Source organism: Alosa sapidissima, chromosome 8 (assembly GCF_018492685.1).
Source record: "Alosa sapidissima isolate fAloSap1 chromosome 8, fAloSap1.pri, whole genome shotgun sequence".
Classification (NCBI taxonomy): Eukaryota; Metazoa; Chordata; class Actinopteri; order Clupeiformes; family Clupeidae; genus Alosa; species Alosa sapidissima.
Genome location: NC_055964.1, coordinates 24503270 through 24522597, shown reverse-complemented (window position 1 = coordinate 24522597; position 19328 = coordinate 24503270). Strand labels below are relative to the sequence as shown.

General features: G+C 39.9%; 1 protein-coding gene and 2 long non-coding RNA genes across 3 annotated transcripts in view; 2 read left to right on the top strand and 1 right to left on the bottom strand.

Moving 5' to 3' along the window:
* The window catches only part of mthfd2l (methylenetetrahydrofolate dehydrogenase (NADP+ dependent) 2 like), a 42460-nt gene that overhangs the window by 20752 nt on the left and 2380 nt on the right, over window positions 1-19328 (top strand). Inside the window, exons 6-7 of the mRNA XM_042102187.1 lie at window positions 16681-16773; window positions 17261-17386. Of these exons, the coding sequence (XP_041958121.1) occupies window positions 16681-16773; window positions 17261-17386 (219 nt within the window). The remainder of the gene's footprint in view (window positions 1-16680; window positions 16774-17260; window positions 17387-19328) is intronic.
* On the bottom strand, window positions 1712-13418 carry LOC121716044. The gene is made up of 3 exons (XR_006033740.1): window positions 13041-13418; window positions 5416-5424; window positions 1712-1726 (listed from the first exon to the last, which is right to left on the bottom strand). It is a non-coding gene; the product is annotated as an uncharacterized LOC121716044 (long non-coding RNA).
* On the top strand, window positions 5356-16564 carry LOC121716043. The gene is made up of 3 exons (XR_006033739.1): window positions 5356-5943; window positions 14993-14997; window positions 16552-16564. It is a non-coding gene; the product is annotated as an uncharacterized LOC121716043 (long non-coding RNA).

The following is a 19328-nucleotide window of genomic DNA, read 5'->3' as shown; positions in this document are numbered from 1 at the left end:
ATTGAAAAAAGGAGACAATTCCTTAAGGGAAATAATGTATTTTCTTTAAAATATTCATATAAAATACAGTGTGCATACAGTGACTATAAAAAGAGGTGCGTCTGATGAGTCTCATAAAGGATAACTATTCTGCATTGGTTTGGAGTCACTAGGACATATGGCTTGGGAGGTATTGGAAAAAAAGGAATCTGTTTCTTATATGAAATAATGTATTTTCTTTTAAAAATTCATATAAAATACAGCGTGCATACAGTCGCTATAAAAAGAGGTGTGTCTGATGAGTCCCATATAGGATAACTATTCTGCATTGGTTTGGAGTCACTAGGTCACATGATGTAGAGTAGAGTAGAGTAGAGTAGAGTATCATTTATTTATCCCGAGGGAAATTAAGGTGTCCAGTAGCATACATACATAAATACAGAATAGAAAAACAGAAAGACATTACACACATCATTGCACATATGTTCACCATACAGCACACGCTTACATACATCTTGCCAAAGTCAGATCTCTCACACACACACACACACACACACACACACACACAGCTGTGGTTGTGATGAGAAGAAAATAGTGGTTCATCACATGTGCCATAGCTGAGTGGTACATAGCAAGAGCAGCTAAAAAGAGTCAATAACTGGAAAAAGTGTTCAAGTGTCAGGTGTCTCAAAGTGTCACTATGTGCAGATGAGTGTGCAGGTGTGGAAAGGTTGATTATGCAGTCCAGTCACCTATGATGATCTCTTTCTGGGTGTCCTTCTGTGTGGTGTTGAACAACTGGATGGCCCTGGGGACAAAGGACCTCCGTAGCCTGTCTGTCTTGCATGGGATGGCACGGAATCTGTAGCTGAATGCGCTTCTCTGGTTGTCAAAGACTGGGTGCAGGGGGTGATTGTAATTGTCCATTATAGAGTCAAGTCTGCTCAGTGTCCTCTTCTCAGCAGTGGTAGTGAGAGTCTCCAGTTCTGTGCCAACAACTGTGATGTCAAAGCTATTGACAAAAAAGACTATGAAGGTAATTCAGAAGGTACTTTATAGATGGTCCCTAAGTAGGTCGGCTGGGAGCAAGTAGACAGGTCATCTGTTTGTACATTGTCTGCAAACACGGGGTGAAACCAGCTGCATTAAAAATAATTGAATATCTGTCGAATATCAAATATCAAACTTCACCTCGGTCCCTACGCACACTGCATGTTCTTAAATAACAATGATCATCAGTAATATTCGACCATTAATTTGTGTAAATGGGCAAGCGGGACCACCTTGATTGGCTGATTGGCTGATGATTGTAACGCGGGCATGATTCCAAACACCTCCCTTACGATGATGAGTGACAGGTGACAGGTCTTAGAATGCGTGCGCTATACACAAGGACGGAAGATGATGAATAACTGGGCCGTAGGCTATTCACAAAGGCTTTTATCTTACCACTAGGAGTAGGCTACTCCTAAATCGCACTAAAAGATTTTAGCTTGGAGTTTTCTCTTAAAAGTTATTCACAAAGCCTTTCAGACAACTCTTAAACTACAGTAGGAGTGAGTCTTCGTTGCTATGGATGACGTCATTACTCATGCACGAGCTTGACTGAAGTGACCACCTTGATTGGCTGATGATTGTAACGCGGGAATGATTCCAAACACCTCCCTTCCGATGATGAGTGACAGTTGACAGGTCGGAGAATGCGTGCGCTACACAAGTAGTGCGAAGGACGGAAGATGATTAATAACTGAATAAAAAGGCCTAGCCTAAATGAATAAAGAGTAAGGCAAAACAAATAGCCTAGTATCCTAATGAAACATAGGCCTATGGATTGATGCAGTACCTTTGCAACATCATTAAATTAATCTGTCACCATATGCCTAGGCTACGTTTGCAAAGAGAACATTTTAATTTGATTCACAATGAAACGTTACATTTAATTTACATGTTAACAATGAGTTGTTTTGGTTATTGTTGGTGGCGTTATTGCATCCCTTTTATGAATACAAAATTGTTGTTGTTCCCTCGCGATTGGAAGCTCCTGTTGCTGCATAGGCTACGCATTTCAAAACATCGCAACGTAAAATGCCACAAAAAGCTGTTTATGAGGTCTTAGTGAGTTAGGAGTCATCTCGACTTATTTAAGCTGTTCCAGACTTAGGTGCTGCTTTTAGGTCTTAAATGCTTTGTGAATTACTTTTTGTGAAAAAAATTAGGAGTCCTAAAGTTAGGAGTGACACGCCCATTATTTTTAGGAGTTGCTCCTAAATTCGCCAGTTAGGAGCTACTTTTAGCCTTAAAATTCTTTGTGAATACGGCCCCTGAATAAAAAGGCCTAGCTTAAATGAATCAAGAGTAAGGCTAAACAAATGGCCTAGTAGCCTAATGAAACATACGGATTGATGTAGTATCTTTGTAACATTATTAAATGATTCTATTACTATGCCTACGTTTGCAAAAGAGAACATTTTAATTTGATTCACAATAATGTTACATTTAATTTTCATGTTGACAATGATTAGCCTGGTTTTGGTTGTTGTTGGTGGCGTTATTGCATGTTAGTTATGCCTACAATGCAAAATTGCTTCCTCACGATTGGAAGCTCCTGTATCTGCATCAAAACACGGCAAAATGGTTTGTGAATAGGTCATGGATTCCAGTTGCTGCTACTGGAAGAAACTGGAATCCATGCATTTCCATGCAATTATTTTTGGAATCTGATCCCTTAACATACCTGTTCATTCTTACTCGTCGCTCGACTTATCGTGACTAAATTCAAGATAGCAAACGCTAAACTTCGTGAAGATACTGTCTGTATAAATCGTCTTGTAAGTAAACTACCAGTGCTTTTTCAAAGTTCTCAATGTCTCGTTTTAAATGTCAGGGCCCTTGGAAGTCTACCAATGAAGTGTGGAGATACATTGAGCCTCGTAAATGGTGTAAAACAGTGATTTATTTGCATGGCTAGCCCGATGCCGAAGCACCACCATTAAAAAAGCTGTTGGTAGCATCGGCTAACTAGCGCCAGATTTTGGAGTGCAGGGGACAAGCCGAGATGGGCTATGAGACATACGTTCACACTCGGTATCATGTTTCAACACACTTTAGGTCAATATCACACCGGAATTCTCCTTTAATATGCTCTATATTTTGTCCAAATGATGTCTGTCTATCATCGTTGCACTCAGAGAAAACCAGAATGTTTAATTTGTCCTGCGTTTCTTGTACGGCTGCAAACGGGATTCACTCGCAGTTAACTAAATATTGCTTTATTAGGGCAGGGCAGGCATATTTCTGGCTGTTAAATTATTTCTAAACCAGTCTGCTAAAGTCTGTAGTGAAGTCTGTGTAGGGTTTTCCAGGCTCCATTTCTTTTTACAAGACACCCTGCTCACTTGAGACATCTACCGGTTGTTTGGGTTGTTGCAGCGTCGTTGCAGCATCACTGGAAAAATACAAATTAAAGTCGCGTGATCCCGTACACGGACCGCGAGTGAAGCTGGCCAAGTCGAAGCACTGCCCACTGTATATTCCTTTTGCTGTGCAGATATGTCACAGATGATGATGTGGCAGCACCACCTCTTAGGCTAAAATAAACAGACCATTGTTACACACAAATTGCAGAGAACGTTGACTGATACTAAAGCCTAAAAATTAGGGCTGTCAAAATAACTGATTAATGTTGATTAATTAATTTGAGAAAAATAACTGATTAAAAAAAATTGTGCAGATTAATCGATTCCGTATGACCTTTGACCCCGAGCCGTTCTAGTCAGTAACCATTAGACTGTAAAATAAAGGAGAGAGAAGAAAATGTGCTGCCTAGAGCATTGAATGGAACATTTACTTTTAAAAAACGGCCTGATGGTGTTTATAAAAATAAGGTGTTGATTAAAAAAAAAAGTCCTCTGCAATATCTGCAGCAAGGAATTTGCATATCACCGGAGTTCGTCAACTCTAAAGTCGCACATCAATGCAAAGAAATAGTGTTGACATTGAGGGGAGTGTTAATTTATTTTCATTGTGTCCCCTAGGTTATATCTGTGGCCTGAAATGCCTTGTATGTGGAAAAAAAAACTTCTCGAAGCACTTTTGAATTTATTTCCTCAGCATATTAGGTCATATCATAGATTATTATGGCCATTATTTGAACCGTGAAAATAATAATAAAGAGTTTTTGAACTTTAATGTCACTAATGCTGATTATTCAATGATTCATTTCAATTTAAATATTTAAAATACTTTCACAGCAAAAATTATATATGCGATTAATTTAGATTAATTAATCACAGAGTATGTAATTAATTCGGACTTGTAACCGGTGGGTTGCCGGTTCGAACCCCGACCAGTAGGCACGGCTGAAGTGCCCTTGAGCAAGGCACCTAACCCCTCACTGCTCCCCGAGCGCCGCTGTTGTTGCAGGCAGCTCACTGCGCCGGGATTAGTGTGTGCTTCTCCTCATTGTGTGTTCACTGTGTGCTGAGTTTGTTTCACTAATTCACGGATTGGGATAAATGCAGAGACCAAATTTCCCTCACGGGATCAAAAGAGTATATATACTTATACTTCTTATTTAAACATGTTAACAAAACAGGCCTCATCTTTTTGTTAAAGTTGGCATGGTAGTTGATGATAATTCCAGCTTACGCAGATCATTTCTTGGTCTATCTAGTCATTTATTGTTGGTCATTTAAAGTTGGCAGACGTGCAAGAATGGGAGGGAACCTTTCACCTTGGCAGCTTGGGCCAATGATCACACATTCCGACTGAAAACGCGATTGAGTGATTTCCGGGGCACAGGCCTCCCCTTTTTAAATATATATTAATAATCACCTTGTTGCTGGCAATAGTTTGACATTTTTGTTTGTTCTTGCACGTGCACTTTGGTGGCCTGGTATCTAGGGATGTCCCGATCCAGCTTTTTGCACTTCCGATCCGATACCGATATTGTAGCTTTTAGCATCGGCCAATACCGATACCGGCCGATCCAAGCATGTATTAAAGACTAAATATATTTACTTATTTTGTTGTTATACTCATGTTGAAAAGGGTTTTACTCTTAAGAACAACTAGCCAACTTAATTAGGTTATTTTGAATAATCCACAATGGTTGGTAATGAGAAGCTGACCTGTTATTTTATTATTTTATTATTTTATTCTTAACAGGGTTAAATAAACACAAAATAATAAATAGTCAATTAACCACACAAACTGAATTGGCATCAGTGCTCTGCTCTTGAACAACAAGAGTGTAAACCAAGGCTTAAAAAGCCATCAGTATAAAAAAAGCAAAACACACAGAAAAGCTGGGTAGAAAATGAATAGTCAATTAACCACACAAACTGAATTGGCATCAGTGCTCTGCTCAAGAGTGTAAACCAAGGCTTAAAAAAGCCATCAGTGTAAACAATATAAAAGTATATATCAAAGCAACACACACAAAACCTGAGTAAAAAATAGTCAAATTACCACACACTCACTGAATTGGCTATAACAACCCAAATAACTGTCACGCCTTCTACAGTATTGCTATCTCCTCCACACTTTACTGCTCCATCTCCATACTTCAATTTCTACTGTTTGCCCTGGCTGCAGTCTGAGCATGATGGGGAGATTCTTCTTCACAAAGGTGATCATTTCAACATGCTCAGGTGTCAGCCTGCTCCTGTGCTTATCAATGATGTGAGTCTGCGCTGAAAAGCCTCTCACTGTTCCGTTTTAAAAGCGAAACTGATGCCACAACTGGTCTGGGTTTGCTGAAGTAACCTAGGCTACAGGCTGCATTTATTACAGAAAATCAAGCAACATAGCAAGTAGGCCTATCTACACTATTGAGAGACAGGAGCTTAAATTTACCACGACAACAGCTGTCACTAATTCACATCGTCGTAGGCTGCGCCGATGCACAGACTAAACGGTAAAAAAAGCTATGATAGCCTACTGGAAGCTTCTACCCTTTTGGATGTGTAGTTGTAGGCCTAGGTGCACTTAGTTGTTAGCGATTGACCAGGTTGCTTTTTGAAATGAATTGCGTTTGTTAGGCTAGCCGATTGTAAAAATAGGGAAATTAAAGTGCGTGCTGTGCCTAAACATTACACAAACAATCTTAAATCGCGGAGATAACATTAGTTAGACAGGCAAAGCTGTCAGCAGCAACATGCATAAGAGCCTTAATAATGTAAGAGGGTCTCGCGGACACTCGCGGTCGCGGTTAACATTAGGCTATATTAATTCAACTGTGACATGAAATGTTTGCTCGATAACTTGAAATTCTTAGTGGGACATGCACAGACAAGTGGGATGCTGGACAGGTCGCTAGGTGTGTTGAAAAACGCGGACCCATTTTGGGGGGAAAGCTGAAAAAAACTGGAATGGATTACCTACATCGGTGCGCTGGAAAACACGGACCGGAGTTTTGAAAACAAACTGGATCGGGAGTCCGGATCGGGATTTTCCCGTGCAGGCCGATCCCATATTGATATGCATTTTTTGCAAATATCGGATCGGGACATCCCTACGTGGTATCTATACATATCCATCTGAATGGAATCTGGAAATATATTTAATGAATAGACGTTTTTTTATCCATAGCTAAGCAACATAGCTTCTACCACATTTCTACAGTGACGGTAAATATGTTTGAAGATGATTATGTTGGACAAATCTGAGAAATTCAACAAAAAAAATGTTAGCTGCTGTGAAGGTTCCTTAGTTATTTTAATTATTAATGGGGGAATTATTAAATCATTAAATGGGGGGAAAATGAGAACAACCAGGAGCCATGTGAGGGCTGGCCACCTGGCTAAACTGAGAAATCGGGGAAAAGGGTGACCATGAACCCACTGGTGACTCTAGCTGAGCTCCAGAGAGTGTGGAGATTAGAGTGGCTTCCAGAGGACAACTATCACTGAAACATTACACTTTAGAAGTTTTTCTTCAGTGAAAAATCCTAAAAACCCCACTCGAAAAAGCCCCTAAGGAACTCTCCGGTGGGGGCGACACAGGATTCCCTGATGAAACCAAGATTGATCCGTTTGTCCTCAATGTAAGTGTCATGTCTAGAGGAACCTCTCATTACCAGGTCATACCATCCCAAAGGTGAGACAACACAGCACTGACTTCGGAATGTTCTTGCCCTGACTTGAACCCAATTAAATATCTCTAGAGAGACCAGAAAATGGCTGTCCACAGACAGTCCTCCTCCAACCTTACAGAGCATGAGAGGATTTACAGAGAAACAGAAAAAGAGCTTGTTGTATCTTACCCAATATGACTTGGGCATGTAATCACTGGAAAAGGTGCTTCAGCCAAGCACCTTTTATTTGTAACATAAATTCTAAAACTAAAAAAAAAGTTTGTCATTATGGTAAAGACAGATCATAAGAATGCCACGATTGAATGCTTCTGGGGCTTCTGGCCAACGTGAATGAATCAACCGCTTTCACGTCAACACATGGACCATGCGTGTTGCTCAATGTTGTGATTTCCTTGGTAAATGATTATTGTTCAAGGAAGCAGTGGGTGTTTTGCCACCCTCCATAAACAGGATGTGAATTGCTTTGAATACAGGCAGGATCGGATGTAGATAAAACATTCTCTTATATGGTCTTCTGCCTTTTAAGGCGTCCTAGTGAAAGTGCTTCCTTTTGAGAGAGAATTCAGAGAATTCTGCTGTGTCAGCTAATAGCTAATAGGATGAACCAGAGCCATATAAAGGTAGAGTTGCGACAACTAATGTTCCATTTTTTTCCAACAATGGCAGCTAACGGAAGCCTCAAATAGTTCCCGGAAGTTAACAATTAATAATAGCAGCAGTGCAGTTACAGCAGTATAGACTGTTTGTAGCCAACATTTCAGACTCAGATTTACATTCCTTTGCCTTATCCGAATAATAATAACAGTAATAGTAGTAAAGTAATAGTAGGCTATCAATAGCCTAATTATAATAATAAACGATTTATGTATCGACTATGACTTTTCTGCTGCTCAGTCTTTATCAGTTCCTCATCAAATAAATTAAAAGAGGCTAAAAGCCCAATAAATGTGCCACACGTAATAGCCGAATATAAGATAACCCGCCTATCCCATTTCAATTAGGCAGCACTACACCACCACGTACAAGCCGTCATTAAGTTTTTGCGTTTAGTAGGCCTACAACTTTTATGACGTGACGTTTCTTGGGCATTTAGCTTCACCATCACGTCAAGTAACGTATGCGCAATGCTCATCTAGGCTATGGATTTAAGTGGCTTAAAGGCAGCAAAAGTGGGATATGCAACTGCTTCCCCAAAACAATTCCTCCATAACTGTGTATTTAATCGTTTCATATGTGGATAACTTTCAGTGGACTAAACAAAAGGTAAAGATTTTGTTATCACAAGGCTAGCTGGTTCGTTATATGGCGAAGCATATAGCCAGCTTTGTTTGCAGCAGTGAAGCTGAGTTTGTTGTTAACATTGTTGGTAACTGCCAGGGAATTTAACCCCAACATATAGATACAAGAACCACAACACGTAGTATGGCTTTGCCCACAAACTCTGGTACCAAGAGGATAGCCTGCTAATGTAAGGAAGAATTCCTCACACCATTCGTCTCTGACTCTGCAGCCCAAAATCTGTGTCTTTTATTGTACAGATGCACACAGAAAATAGGAAGCAAGACATAGCGACTTCATTGTGACATACAATACTCTTATCTCACCCACACACACACACACACAGGGTGCAGTTCCTGTCTGGGTGCACGCTTAACTTGTACTCTCTGTTCTTAGAACTCAGCACAACAACATTTAACTTGAACTCTCTGTTCTTAGAACTCAGCACAACAATATTTCTGCTCATTATACAATGATAATAATGATGTCCTTACAGTAACGTTTCTTCAGTTAGGAGCAGTAGCCTACTGTTTTTTTTTTTATGTTGCATTCATTTTCATTGGCAAAAGCTAGCCTAATATGCATGAGAACCTATATAGATTTGAGGGAGCTGCAACACAGCAGCCCACTGAAGGATCGTGTAAACCCCATCCCCAGAAACCAGTTTCAAACCAAGCTTGCGCTGATATGATGCATGATCACTGATCAAATTGCCATTTTCTGACAAGATGAGTACAACCATGCAGGTTCTCTGAATCTCAATTCTTTACCCTAGCATCTTAATGCTGTATTCACAGCACGGTGAATGACAAACGGTGACAAAATGCTGTTGTTTATGAGTTCATATTATTTATCAAGGACTATCACGTTTTATATGTTATTATGATCACTCGCATCGCATTACCATGGGGTTACTGTGTAGGTAATTCTACGGTTAACTTAACATGCCAACCATTACACTGGAGAGATGTTAGAAAACGTTTAAACTTTTTTTTTATTCTCAAGGATTAAAGTTCTCCATCGTAGGACGGATTTCCGTCAATTTGATTTTAGAAATGCATATTTGAGATTGATGCAGATCTGATGAGGAAAAAAATAGGAGGGGGGGGACTATCACCTTTTCTTTTCCTTTTTTAAGGCAACTACAAATATTAGGTCCGATGAATTAATGTGTGTGATGGTAAATGTTTAAAAACCTAATAGTGTCTCAATCAGTGACCGCTCAAGAAGATACGTAAGCCATGAGTTTCGCTTTGTTTATGTTGTAGCTACACGCTTGTCTCATTGGCCTGGGGCGTTTGCTTAAAAAAAGAACACGTCTGGAGGACTAACGGTCTAAAAGTTGGATTATAGTGACACAATCGAGACATCTGATGAGGTTGGCCAATCCGTTTAACTTTTTTGGATATGATACATTGTGAGCTCTATGTGTGAATTCGGAGAAGAGGCGTAGGCTGTGTTCTTTCCATGCATCGATGTAGACAATTTCTTGCAAACTCTTGTCAGGGGAGGTCATTCATTTTGGGTGTCGCTATGACTTGAACAGACAGCCTGCTATGCCACCCGATGTAACCTATTATTGTTACAGTTTTTAATCAATGCAACTAATAATATGTGTAAAGCGTATATAAATATAAGCGTAATATAAACCGTAGCCTATGCAATTTATTATCCAATATGTTATGACATGTACAGCAATGTTTTTCACAATTTGCGGTAGGTTTTGCGGAAGATTTTGACTGAGCATGTTAACATAAAATAATAATACCGTCATTATCGCAAACTGTTAAGTAAGAGGGTCTGTCGTGTTTGTGACGCACAGACAGCCTTGTAGCCTATTTTGCTTAGGCCTTCACATTTAACGACAGTAGGTTGTGTGTGTATGTTGACAAAAAATAACCATGCAATTAAAATAGTCAACTTTAAACATTGCTATAAAATATTATTAATTTATAGCACAAAACCATGACCAGTAGCCAACCAGAACCTCGCATATTAGCGTCATGATTTGTGTGCCTCTATTTGGCAAGGCCACTAGCTGTCATGGATGCGTTGTTGCTAAAGTAAGGCACAGGTGTCATAAGTTAAAAAATAAATGGAGATGGGCGACTGTTGGAAACGGGGGAGAACTACAAACTACGTTTATCTATGGCTGACCGTTTTTGCGCTCAGAAAGTAGGCTACGCATGTTCTTTCATAGCGCAACACGACCTGTCCCTCACCATATCGCAACCTCTTGTCAACCCTATACAATCTGATGCTGAAGACAAAAGCGTCCTCTCCAGATTGTCGTTATTAAATGTGCAGACCTCCTGCATGAGCACACACAGTATTGCTGCTCATTGGAAATCTGAGTTGTCTGTAAAACTCAAAATTACCACGTTTTCATTAAATGCGGATGAGGCAACAAATGGAAATATTAACAATATCTCGAATGTTCTGATTCATTACTTTGATGAGGAAATGGGAAGTCTTGCAAACTTGATTTTATAGATTTTACTTGGTGTTGAATTGCATATTAACAAGAAAAGAAAAAAATCTCCCCTTTTGGCCTGAAGTAATTAAATAAGAGTGTAGTTAAAGCCCTTCTACAATATTGCTGCAGTAGAAAAGAACGGCAATGGCTTGTCAGCAATGGTCAGGGATGGTACTGAAATATTGTTTTGTTCATCAGGAAAACTCAGTCTCAATCAAAAACAATTCCAATTCGCCTTATTCACATGGCGGCCATTGGCGGCTAAAACGAGGCTACAGGGAACACAAACGGATTGTTATGTTCTATGCATTCACCTGTAGGTGGCATTAATTATATAGTAAGTGTACCCTTGTAGCCTCGTTTTGGTTTAAACAATGGCCGCCGTGTGAATAAGGTGAATACTCCCTTTACTTTGCTGTTTGCATCTTTTTTTACATTAAAAATCAATAGGTCACGACCGCAAAAGGGGTGCTATCTCTATCGATAGATATGAACAACGTATAACTTATGGCCTGAAAAAAGTTCAGTCAAACGATTTTTTAATCCCTGTATTCTCCCGAGACGCTAGCTACTTAAGGTAGTTCGCTCATTATCTCAGATCAGTGAAGAACAGAAAACGTTGGGGAGAAAACTCAAACAAGTTAATGTTAGACTTAGACTAGCTTACAGTTTCTCGTTGCAAAATTAAAATCTCCATGCGTTTTTGTAGGCAACATGCAGTCTCAAAAACACTGTTTACAGCTCTTGAGTCACGTACTAGGTCATTTTTTTAATAACGATAATTTAGATAGGCCTAGGCTATACTTATGGGGTGGGTGCTATTGCGTTTTCTAAAGAATCTCCCGTCTTGGTTTTGTACAGAAATTAATATTAAGTGACACATACGTAAAAGCGAGAAAAAAGGTCACCTTCCGATTTTTAGCAGGCTACGGTCTGGAATTTAATATTGTTGTAATGCTAGGATAACTACACAGTTTACACAATAATTACACTGTGTTATAAATATTGTATATCAATGCATTTATTGTCTGTCAATTAATCAAAATTGTGGCTCTGTCTCTCATTGAACAGTAACTTATTTAATGCATTCTAATCCATTGTCAATCACTTCCGGGAACTTTTTGAAGTTTACATGAACCACGTGACCTTAACGAATTTTGAACACCCATTGTCGCAACTCTACCTTTATATGGCTCTGGGATGAACATGCCACATTCTCCTTCAGCTCTTTACATGTACACATACCAAACAATTATTCCATGAGATACACTGCAAAAAATGAATTCTAACCAAGTGTTAATAATCTTCTATTAAGATCAAAGAATCTATTTGGTATTGTTTTTAGTATGGAAAGACTTACTAGTGCTCTCCCATAAGATCATTTTGACTTAAAGGAGAATTCCGGTGTGATATTGACCTAAAGTGTATTGAAACATGATACCGAGTGTGAACGTATGTCTCATAGCCCATCTCGGCTTGTCCCCTGCACTCCAAAATCTGGCGCTAGTTAGCCGATGCTACCAACAGCTTTTTCAATAGTGGTGCTTCGGCATCGGGCTAGCCATGCAAATAAATCACTGTTTTACACCCATTTACGAGGCTTCCTTTCTTCCAGTAGCAGCAACTGGAATCCATGCATTTCCACTGAATTATTTTTGGAATCTGATCTCTTATCATAACTGTTCATTCTTACTCGTTGCTCGACTTATCGTGACTAAATTCAAGATGGCTGCAAACGCTAAACTTCGTGAAGATACTGTCTGTATAAATCGTCTTGTAAGTAAACTACCAGTGCTTTTTCAAAGTTCTCAATGTCTCGTTTTAAATGTCAGGGCCCTCGGAAGTCTACCAATGAAGTGTGGAGATACATTGAGCCTCGTAAATGGGTGTAAAACAGTGATTTATTTGCATGGCTAGCCCGATGCCGAAGCACCACTAATGAAAAAGCTGTTGGTAGCATCGGCTAACTAGCGCCAGATTTTGGAGTGCAGGGGACAAGCCGAGATGGGCTATGAGACATACGTTCACACTCGGTATCATGTTTCAATACACTTTAGGTTAATATCACACCGGAATTCTCCTTTAATTTAAGAAGACCTTGACTTATTTTAAGGAGTCTTATGAAGACAAATTTACTCAACGCACTGGCAGACAAATTTGCTTGTTTTTAGGACAAATTTGCTTAACGCACCAGGCAATGTGCTTAAGCACATTGCCTGGTGTCCCTTTAAGCTGAATTATTATAGAATTGAATGTCCCATGTACTGTCATCCTGGTGTGATGCTGAAGAGGCCTTAACCATTTAAAGACATTTTTTGTTTTTATTCCCGAAGTGCATTTCTTTTGAGAGTTTTGTAGAGAAACTCTCCCTGCATCATCAGTACTGTCAGAGATGTTCATTAACCTTGCATGTTGTAACAACATAACAAGTGGTGCCTGGATACATTTAAGCAAACACACGTGTGGCAGTGGGAAGAGGGTCTATAGACAAATATTCCACCTCTCATTTCTTTATTCTTCTTTTGTGCAACTGCATAGTTACCTGAGAGGGGCTACTTGTAATAATAGTCCTTATCAAGCTTCTTGCGTCCCTCCCTGTCAAGTTGATGAGGTTTTTCAAGTTAAATCAAATATGAAAGCGTACAAGTTTGAAAACATGAAGCGTGTAAGTTTGTCTGACTGACCAACATCTGAGAATTACTGCTGCCAAAGAAAAAGATCCAGGCAGTATTGCCACATCAAGGGAATGTTTTAAAAATGTGGTTTTGTGCCGGAATCCCCGTCCCATGTCTCGACTTGCCGGAATATCATTACCGCTCATTTACCCATGCCCATTGTCAACTATGTGACATACATGTGTGATGATGAGGCACTTGACATGTACTGTAGGTACAGTTGTGTTCATAAGTTTACACACCCATGTTAAAGTTGACTAAAAAGAGGAATAAAAAAATCATCTTTTGGAAATTGATCTTAATACCTTAATTAAAATAATGAGGGAAAAATCCAACCTTTAAGGACACCAATTTTCTTTGTGAATGAATAATGTATCGTAAATAAATAAATGTTCTTCCTTTTCCTTAAAACCACATAATTTTTATTGTCCCACCGGCGAGACGGTTACCCCCTCCCCCACCTCCCCCAAACATTCTAAATCAATTGTATGCACCATATTGCTATGTAGCATAGTAATGTTATACACCATTTCAAAGCTTTGACTCTTGGGATTCCAAAAATTGCCCCCCCCCTCTCTGCTTTTGGTGCTACCCTGACTGTAGATAATAAGTAGATGCAACAAATTGGGTACTGAAATATTCACAAGAATCCATAGAAATTGAATCTTCATGTTGTGTTATCCAATATTAGTTGTACAGATGTATAGTCTATCTTATAAACACTCATTGAACCAACAAAGTAAATGCAAAAAATAGAGACTTTTTTGTAATTATTCCATATTTTGTGTAGTCAGTCTATATCAGAACACCTGACATACAATCTAAATAGTTCACAAGAAACCTCAAAGTGTTACCTTTCATTTGAGACCAGGATTATGCTTCTACACAATGGGGTTCATGTGCAGTAAGCATTTGATTGTCAATATGTATTTTGGATAAAAAAAAGTCCTATGGGGAGTTTCCATAGGCATTTTACAAAACGCATGAGCATACCTTGGCAAATAATAGTCTAAAGCACTCATATTTTCATTCTATATTGATCTACTTTTGCACACAACTTCACAAGACCTGGTGCTAGGGCTCAGTTGTGTTTCTAAGTGATATCAAGTGACCTAGAGGGCTGAAATGTGGTCAGTTCAGAGATGCTTGTAATCCGGCAGAAAGAAAAAACTATATTCTAGCCTCTGTAACTCTTTGTGAGTACATCACACATTTATTTTGACTGATTCCTACAAAAACTAGAGGTTCTCAGCTTTCTATAGAGGTCCAACATTTGATGGTAGGCCCCAAAAGAGGTGGGAACAATGCCCTTGTAAATAGGCACAGTGCAATTTCAGGCAAAAACTTGACATTTGTATTGAGATTTAAAGAGTTTAAAATACAGGGGGCATATGTATACACACCCATACAGTATGTTAAATTCCCATAAAGGCAAGCAGATTTTTATTTTTAAAGGCCAGTTATTTCATGGATCCAGGATACTATGAGAGAAGGTTTTTTTATTCTTCTTTTTAGTCAACTTTAGCATGGGTGTGTAAACTTATGAGCACAACTGTACTTCTTAACAAGTTAACAACTCAAAAGTCATACCCAATTTGGAAGAGAAGCCATGATCTTAATGTAACTAGGGCAAGTTGACTTAATGTAGCTAGGGCAAGTTCCGACAACTTTCTGACAAGAATTCAGTTACACAAATGTATACATTTGGATCAACATGTGAAATAGTTCATACATGCACAGAGGGACACATATACACAGGGATTTAAGTATAAGTATATATACTTTTTTGATCCCGTGAGGGAAATTTGGTCTCTGCATTTAACCCAATCGGTGAATTAGTGAAACACAAACAGCACATTTCCATTTAGGTTTGAGATACACAAGAGTTAATCCAGAAAAAAAGTCATCACATAAGATATACATATTTTCGCACACAAACATGCAGACAGACACACACACACACACACACACACACACACACACACACACACACACACACCTTGATCATGCCGTGACTAGTAAAGCATTCCTCGCAAGGATTACAGAAGAAAGGGTGATGTTCTCTGAAATGAAGGCTGATTGCTGATGGCACACATAGACATTATCTCACAATGAAATTCTTTCTGGTATAAGCAGTGAACTTTAACTTTAGTTAATGATTTATGACTCTGAAAGTACTTGTGTGAAGGTGATTTTGTCCTTTTTCCACCAATTTTTTCTCTTAATGTTGTAATGTGTTTTAATATACTTTGACAATTTTACAGATAAGATATGCCTTTGCTGGCACTTGCAGGCTGAAGAGGTTCATAATTTAAAATACCAGAGTGGCACTGGCAGGCACAGCCATGTTTGCTCTCTACATAACATAGTCTTTCTGTTATTGATGTTTCCAAAGCATTTGATGGTCTAATTTGGTTTTTGGTAGCCTAGAAATCTAGACGCACCCAAGTGGCAGCATATTACATTTGCTGCCAGGGCTAGTCTAGCAACTCTCCGTTGGCTTGTGAGCTGGAAAAATTAAACTTCTATCAGGCCAATCAAATCGTGTATAGAGACGTTAGGCGGGCTTAACATAATGGTTGATGGCAGAGTTACAACGGTTTGACTTGAATTCCCTGCTACTTGAAAACAAAGAAGATGGATGTTGCTGTTGGCGAACAGCGTGACACAAGTTAAACCTTTTTTAAGTTGGCAAAAGTTTGAACTAGCCAACTAGCTCCGCTGGTGGGAAAACGCATGGGACTCATAGCGCTGTCCTATTGCGTACAGAGGGAATTTGAAAGAACCGATTATCCCGCCCCTCGGACTGAGTAGCTGCCAATGGTGAGTGCCCAGACCCTACATTTTAATGGGTCTGGCTCGTCAGGCTAGGTTTTTGGTTGACAACATTAACTAATGTGTGGGGTTGAAGATATTTCTAATCATGTGATTGTGTGGGAGATATATACTATAACATGTTGTATCCAAATGACATATGATATATCAGCCAGAATGTCCCATTTACCACCTCATTCATGCATTATGCTCACATTTTAAAAGCATTATAGAGTTTTTGTCTAAAACTAGCCAGCTTCATAGCAACAATCATATCAATCCCAACAAGAAACAGACCACTCTTGAACTCCATTGTTACTGTTGTTACTTAATGAATGGCTTCCTTCCTGTTGACTTGTAAGGGGATGCAACTGTGACCATCGCCCACAGATGCACTCCTCGCGACCAGCTTGCACATCACTGCCGGTTGGCGGACATCGTCATTGCCGCTGCAGGTTGGTTGAGGGCAGTTGCACCAGATCGGGCCAATATACCATTGATAAATACATGTAACATGTGAATACGAATGTGATTTTAGATAAAATTTCTATGATAGAGTGCTTAAATATGTACCATTGTTTGGCGAGTGTAGAGTTGGTTTATAATTCGCCTTATTCACCTGGCGGCCAGAACGAGGCTAAAGGGTACACTTGCCATTACACCTCAGTCCAGCAGATGGTGGTGGTAATGCACTCCGTTTGCAAACTGCCAAAAAAAAACCTTACCGAAAAAGAAGAAGGGTTCACTGCCCTGTTCTTCTTCAGTAAGGTTTTTTTTAGCAGTTTGCAAACGGAGTGCATTACCACCACCATCTGCTGAACTGAGGTGTAATGGCAAGCAAAATGGAGTGTAGTATTCAGAAGGGGCCTCAATATCTGCCTGCTGCAGATGGATATGGTCATTAAAGTGTTTAGATAACCTGGAATTTTGTGTTTGTTTCAGGTGTTCCACAGCTAATAACGGCAGACATGGTAAAGGAGGGAGCTGTTGTCATTGATGTGGGCATCAATCGCATCCATGAGACCGGTTCTGGTAGGATCCGCCTGGTTGGAGATGTCGACTTTGAAGGTACACATAGACAGTGGAGATACAAGGGTATTGGCTTATTGTGGTGATGTTAGAAGTATATGTATCACCTTGTCACTTTAATGATTGTTGTCCAGCTTTTATATAGAAATGTAAGAAAAGGGCCAGCAACCACCACGTATGTCACACTGTGAAGTGAGTCTGTAACAACGCATTATGTAATAACACGTCATTATGTAATAACTGCCACATTATGTAACAATTAGGGGGCAGCCGTGGCCTACTGCTTAGCGCTTCGGGCTTGTAACCGGAGGGTTGCCGGTTCGAACCCCGACCAGTAGGCATGGTTGAAGTGCCCTTGAGCAAGGCACCTAACCCCTAACTGCTCCCCTAGCGCCGTTGTTGCAGGCAGCTCACTGCGCCAGGATTAGTGTGTGCTTCACCTCAATGTGTGTACACTGTGTGCTGAGTGTGTTTCACTAATTCACGGATTGGGATAAATGCAGAGACCAAATTTCCCTCACGGGATCAAAAGAGTATATATACTTATACTTATACTTACTTATACAATCTGCAGCATTATGTAATAAACTGCTGGATCGCAATATGTAATACATTTTGCCGCATTATGTAATAAGTTATTACATATTGCAGCTGTTATTACAAAATGCGGGTACTGCGGTAAAAAATGGACGAAAATGTAATAATATGTAACAACCAACCAAAATTGACATCTTCATTGATAAGAACAGCATAACAATGTGTATTTTAATCAAAATTCATTGTAATCATAGGCGAGGAGTTGAAAGTGTTCAAATATGGCCTATTTCTTCACGCAAAGGCCGACTGACTGTCACTAGCTCTGAATGAAAAAATAAAGCAATAGTGATATTGAGGAAGAAACGTGAAAGAAAGGGCAGTGAACATTATCTTAAACCTCAACTTTTACCTATTCGGCATTTCTCATTTTTCCGACACCATTGCTCCGAAGCCTAATTAATCCGACCATTGCATTTTTGACAAGTGTCAGGAATAGGCTTGGGTAGACTTAGAAGCCTAGCCAAAATTCCGTCTGTGCACACAAGCATGGGCAGATTATGAACTTTCGGGCCCTTGGACCCAGATGTATTAAGGGCCCCCCACTTATTGTCGTATATGTGGGAGGGGGGGTTTGGGGGTCCTCCCCCAGAAAATGTAATAATTAATTAATTTGTTTTATGTGATTTCTTGTATTCTGGCGCATTTTGGGGAAGGCCAATACTAAATTTAATCAGATTCATAGCCTACATCCTGATTTGTTGATATTGAGGCAATGATTCCATGCAAAGGCTTGGGCTTCAGGGCCCCCTGACCCCTTGGGCCCCTGGGCCTGGGCCCGGTAGGCCCGTGCAGTAATCCATCCCTGCACACAAGGCTTAAGTTAAAGAATACAAATGCCTGTGTCTCCCGTGTTTTGCCGGTATGACCACCTTCCCCCTATTGCGTTCGTTTACTTTTTGTGAATGAGCCTCTGCTGTGCCTGTTAGTTTCAAGAATCTCTATAAAGCACTGGATTGATTAACCTAGCCTATTGTCGCCGGTGCCACCCTGATGAGTGATAAAGTGATCAAGTGATTCTTGATCGGTGATTGTTTTGATTGGCGGTGTTGGGGAGAACAGTGGTAGCACTTTTTTATATTACAAGATTCACTATTATAGCACTGTCATGATGCCAATGTACTGGGCCTAGGCCTACGTTACTGCGCTTATTTTTATGACTGCATCAGCCAGCTCAGTCTTTTTTTTTAAGTATATTTTTTGGGGCTTTTTATGCCTTTAATGATAGGACAGTGGAAAGTGACAGGAAGCGAATGGGAGAGAGTTGGGGAGGGATCCGGAAAGGACCACGGGGCGGGAATCGAACCCGGGTCACCGGCGTATGGTGCAGTCAGTTGCGCCACAGCTGGGGCCAGCTCACTCTTAAAGGAGAATTCCGGTGTGATAT